Genomic DNA, 5,405 nt, shown 5'->3' with positions numbered 1-5,405 from the left:
TACCCCCGACTGCCTTGTACCCTAACCCAAAGCACTTCAGAGTGGGTCTAAAGATTATTGGTTAAATTCTAACTTTAAAATCTTCCCACAATTACCACTGCAAATTGCTTTCACCCAGTGCTACATTTTTTCCTTCTGATCCTACATTTAATAGTCTATTCTGAAATTATGGGAATATCATTAGGTTCCTACCAGTGTTTTGTCATCCGATGAAATCCTTAATGAACAATAATGACTGAGGCAGGATCTGATCTCTAGGACACATCCTACTGAAGCCTGAAAGAGAAAGGGTAATAACTATCTTATACATTTAAGCCTAGCAAATACATAACTAAGCAGCCACAAGCATGGTGTACAGGTACTTATTTAGGAAAACACTTACACATGCATAAAATCAATAGTATTCATGAAAGTCTGGGCTTAAGTTTTAAGCACCTGCTTGCATTTAAAGGCGTGATTTCTTAAACTGGGCCATAATCAAACAAAGTTCAAGAGCTATTAAATTGGATACCAGATAACAATGGTCTAGTCTTGTATAACTCTAAACACTGTACATTATTACATGACAAAGAATGCATCTGTGGTTACCAGGGATCCTGGTTTTCTCTGTTTAAAAATTGTAAATTCTCTGATAAAAAACTGCACATTTTCTGATTAAAATACCCCAAATCTGTTATTTAAATGAAACACCACTATATATCAGTTGAACACAATGTTTTATTGATATATTTACAATCTTAAAGCATGTTGGAACCCTACCAGTGCCTCAATCATTATAATAAAAGAAATTCTAAATACCTATATATTTTGGCATTTGATTTGGGGATTTTTATCATGGAAAAATCAGAGCTTCCCCTACCCCCTTTGCTCACCAGGATGCAGGTCCAGCTGTGGCTGTACCCTGCTACAGCTTTGTGGTGCTGAGCAGCCCTGAAATGCTGGTGCCCTGCCTATGCCATTGCCCTTCACTCCTGACCCCCAGCCCTGCTGGTGCCCCTCACTCCTGATCCACAGCCCCTTGGCACTGCTGGTGCCCCTCACTCCCCACCCACAGCCCCCCACCCCTCCCAGCCCTGCTGGAGGGGGCCCTCAGCTACCAAGGCTATGGGGCCAGGGACCCAGGTCTGCAGCCCCTGCCCCCACAGCAGTGCCCAAGCCCTGGCTGCCACACACGGGAGGCGGCGGTTAATGTGGCCCATTGGGCAGGACCCGGTGTGGCAGGACAGAGTGAAGCCAGGCAGGGAGGCCTATGGTGCTGCTGGGAGCGCCACGCCTCTATGGTTAGGTGCCCCCTGCCTGCCCAGCAGCAGCAAGGGACACAACTGTGTGCCGCCACCCTTGCTGCTGCTGGGAGGGCAGGAGGCACCTCGCCATGGTGGTGCAGGGCTCAAGGCGGCAGCACCTAGCTTCCCTGCCCCACTCTGCCCTGCTGTGCTGGGTCCTGCCCACTGGGCTGTGAAGACCCTGGGGGTAGGGCGGCAGGGAAGGGAGCCCTGAGCCCGCAGCAAGCAGCCCACACCAACCCTGTGCACAAATCTGGGGGGCATGTTCCCCCCATGCCCCTCTGGAGTGTGTGCAGTGCCAGGGAGGCAGCCCCCTGGACGACCCAGCCGTGGCCTTGTCTCACTCGCCGCCAGGGCCCTGCGGCTGCACGTGGCCCCACGCACTGCCTGGGCTAGGCAGCAGCCCCAGCCCTAGCCCTGCCCAACTCCCTCCCACCACACACGATGCCCCTCGCCTGACCGCCCTCCTCCAACTCCCTCCAGCCCCTTGTAGGCTGGAACTCTGCCAGCCTGCAAGGGAAAACTCACCATTTCCTGTGTTTTTCTTCTTTAAAGGAGAAAACCCAGGTTTTACTGCATTTTCCCGTGGTGAACAAAACACCTGGATCCCCGGTGGTTACTGTCTTTACACGTAGAGTAAACACAAATATTTGTTGTGAGAGATTTTTCTAGTTCATCAGTTCTCAACCTTGTTAGCCTCAAGGCACTTGTGGTTAGATTCCTGCACCCCTGATAAAATGCCAGCTCTTAGTTTTCACTTGTCCTATTTAAAATCTCTGGGATTGTTTTTTTTTTTTATGACTCGTGTAGGTATTTGCACACCTAATACTGCTAATATGGTGCAGCACCCCATGACACCCTTAAAAGGATCTCATAGTGCTGTGGCTGAGAATCACTGTTTTAGCTGTTTAAATTCAAAGTAATTTGTTTTAAAAATATTTTAAGAAAAAAAAAATCACTCTGCATGCACAGGACACTTCTGGCCTCTGAGCAGAGCCTTCCTGTACAACTGCTGGCAGCCACAATGACTTTTAGAAACCTTCCTGTACACACGAGGAAGTGGTTTGAGAAGGGAGTAGACACATGAGTCTTGGCTTAGCCTGCTGTGTCTGTGTCTTTGTCTCTTTCTTGAGGGCAGAGACACTCAGTCATGTCCTTGTGGGTCGTGATAACCTCAGATCTCTGAGCCAGAGCTTTTAGGGCTGATATAGTGTAGCTTGGTAGAAGTAGCTTTGCAGTTCTTGGCCTAAATTTGCTGTGTCACATTTACCCACATTCATTTTTATCTCCCTGTGCTGAAGCATCATGGTTGAGCATTTCTGCAGGCAGGATAATGGTTCAACCTGGTGTAATATTTGCTGTACAGCTTTGGTTATATCTTTAGAAGTGTCTTAAAGGTGAAATGTCTCTGGCCGTGTCCAGATGTACAAGGGTGTGTGCTTGCAGCAGCACAAATTTGTGCCGCTACTTTGTGCTGAAGCACAAGTCTCTACATATGCACTTTGTTGTGGGACACATTACTGTCCCAAACTGCCCATGCCCAGCTCCTCCCAGCTCCTGGCGTGCTGCTTTGACTGGGCTCCATGTGCTGTGTGGGGCTAGCCAGCAGGCAGCTGCTGTGCTGAGGTACCCTGTGCCCCAGCCAGACAGCAGCAAGTGGAGACAGGGGAGCAGGCAGCCCAGGGCACAACTCCCATCTCTGTGCACTGTGGAGCCTCTGCACTGAGGGACACTGCACCCCAGCCAGCTGTGAACATTGCAGCAAGGGACATTAGGTTGGATATCAGGAAAAACTCTCTCACTAGGATGGTGGTGAAGCACTGGAACAGGTTACCCAGAGAGGTGGTGGAATCTCCATCCTGGAAGGTTTTTAAGGCCTGACTTGACAAAGTGCTGGCTGGGGTGATTTAGCTGGGGATGGTCCTGCTTTGAGCAGGGGGTTGGACTAGATGTGACCTCCTGAGGTCCCTTCCACCCCTAATTTTTTATGGTTCTAAGATGAGGGAAAGGCAACCCTGGGCTTGCTGCTCCCCTGTCTCCACATACCTTAGCGCAGGGGCTCTGTGTTTGTCCTGGCACATGCTATTTTGGTGTGCTTTGCATTGTTTTGGGTTTTTTTGCTACTGGGAAATCTCTGTAGCAAATTATTAATTTAATGTGCAATGCATGAGGTTTGTGGTGCCACAAATCCTTGGACCAATACTCTTCAATGTCTTCATCAGTGACTTGGACGAGGGAGTGAAGTGTACTCTGTCCAAGTTTGTGGAAGATACAAAACTGTGGGGAGAAGTTGACACCCCGGAGGGCAGGGAACAACTACGGGCAGACCTGGACAGGTTGGACAAATGGGCAGAAAAAAATAGAACGTAATTTAACAGGGATAAATGCAAAGTGCTGCACCTGGGTAGGAAAAATGTCCAGCACACCTACTGCCTAGGAAATGACCTGCTTGGTAGCATGGAAGCGGAACGGGATCTCAGAGTCCTAGTGGACTCCAAGATGATCATGAGTCGTCACTGTGACGAAGTCATCAGCAAAGTTAACTGCACTTTGTCATGCATCAGCAGATGCATGACAAACAGAACCAAGGAGGCAATACTATCTATCGGGCGCTGGTCAGACCCCAGTTGGAGTACTGCATCCAGTTTTGGGCGCCACACTTCAAGAGGGATGTGGATAACCTGGAGAGGGTCCAGAGAAGGGCCTCTCGTATGGTTAAGGGCTTGCAGGCCAAGCCCTACGAGGAGATACTAGGGAACCTGGACCTCTTCAGCCTCCGCAAGAGAAGGTTGAGAGGCGACCTTGTGGTTGCCTATAAATTCATCATGGGGGCACAGAAGGGAATTGGTGAGGCTCTGCTCACCAAGGCACCCCTGGGGGGTCACAAGAAATAATGGCCATAAGCTAGCAGAGAGCAGATTAAGACTGGAAATTAGGAAGAACTTCTTCACAGTTAGGGCGGTCAAAATCTGGAATGAGCTCCCAAGGGAGGTGGTGCTCTCCCCTACCCTGGGGGTCTTCAAGAAGAGATTAGATAGGCATCTGGCTGGGGTCATCTGAACCCAGCACTCTTTCCTGCCTATGCAGGGAGTCGGACTCGATGATCTATTCAGGTCCCTTCCAACCATAACATCTATGTATCTTTGAATCTATAAATCGCACATACCTGCATGTGTGGATGTGGCCTCTGTGTCTAAAGGCTCCTGAACCCCTCCATCAATTCATTCTGTAGTAATATTTCTTGAATTTCTTTCCTGCATTTACCATAGGCCCTGGAATCTCTAACTACTCAACATACCCTGAAGAAGCTGGAAACAGCCTAAAGGCATGCCTGAAACAAGCAATGGAGGCAATTCCAGAGCAGCAGCACAGCCAAACCCCTGTCTACCTGGGAGCAACTGCTAGCATGAGGCTGCTTAAGTGAGTGGAGGTTTCAATTGCTCACATTTATAAACTATATAACATTGTCTTCTACTCTCTGTTCTATAATAATGGTTCATCTTTGACTACACTTAGCAGGTAAGCTTGGCCAGCAGAAAAGACAAAAAGCCTTAGGGTGCTTGTACATATGACAGGGGTTTGGTCCATTGGGTTACATTCTGTGCCCCCTAAGTTGAGTTTTTAATTGAAACCTCTCTGTTTCAATTTCCATCATTGTATATAAATGATTGTCCTGGCAGCTGCAGGTGTTTGCTGAAGGCAGAAGTGGCAAGGGGCCTGATCCTTCCCTCCCCCCCCACCACCTTGGTGAAGCCTGCCTGCCTCTCCCACAGCATCTCTCCCACCTTAATCTGAGCCAGTGATCTGTCAGCTCACTTCCTGGCCATGGGAGAGGCAGGCAGGCTCCACTAGAAAGAAAAAAGATTGGGCTTCTTGCTGCTTTTGCCTTCAGCAGGCTCCTGTGCCCAGCAGGATGCCTGGGGCTGCCTGGAAACAGTCTGGCTTGCCCCTGGTGCAGCGTGGGGAGGTGGCAGGAGGGTGGCGGTGTTTGCTGACAGCTGGAGAAGGTGGCGGGAATGGTTCACAGGGTGTTGGAAGCCTGGGCAGGCTCAGGGAAGTGCTGGATCAGGCACCTCCAAGCTGTGGCAGCACCCAGCCAGCTAGCAGCCCACCCAGGCTTCC

At 49.7% G+C, this 5,405-nt stretch overlaps 1 protein-coding gene and 1 long non-coding RNA gene across 3 annotated transcripts in view; one reads left to right on the top strand and one right to left on the bottom strand.

Moving 5' to 3' along the window:
* LOC109292857 overlaps nucleotides 1-638 on the bottom strand; it is a 15,583-nt gene extending 14,945 nt beyond the window's left edge. Inside the window, exon 1 of the long non-coding RNA XR_002096189.1 lies at nucleotides 193-638. This is a non-coding gene — a long non-coding RNA (uncharacterized LOC109292857). The remainder of the gene's footprint in view (nucleotides 1-192) is intronic.
* LOC109292856 (ectonucleoside triphosphate diphosphohydrolase 2-like) overlaps nucleotides 1-5,405 on the top strand; it is a 46,000-nt gene that overhangs the window by 20,921 nt on the left and 19,674 nt on the right. For both annotated transcript variants that reach the window (XM_019510466.1, XM_019510465.1), the window contains exon 3: nucleotides 4,553-4,703. In XM_019510466.1, coding sequence (XP_019366011.1) covers nucleotides 4,553-4,703 — 151 coding nt within the window. The remainder of the gene's footprint in view (nucleotides 1-4,552; nucleotides 4,704-5,405) is intronic.

The sequence above is a fragment of the Gavialis gangeticus genome, unplaced genomic scaffold, assembly GCF_001723915.1.
Source record: "Gavialis gangeticus isolate Ggan-Ray unplaced genomic scaffold, GavGan_comp1, whole genome shotgun sequence".
NCBI lineage: Eukaryota > Metazoa > Chordata > Crocodylia > Gavialidae > Gavialis > Gavialis gangeticus.
Note: the sequence above shows the minus strand (reverse complement) of the source record. Positions and strands in the feature narration are given on the sequence as shown.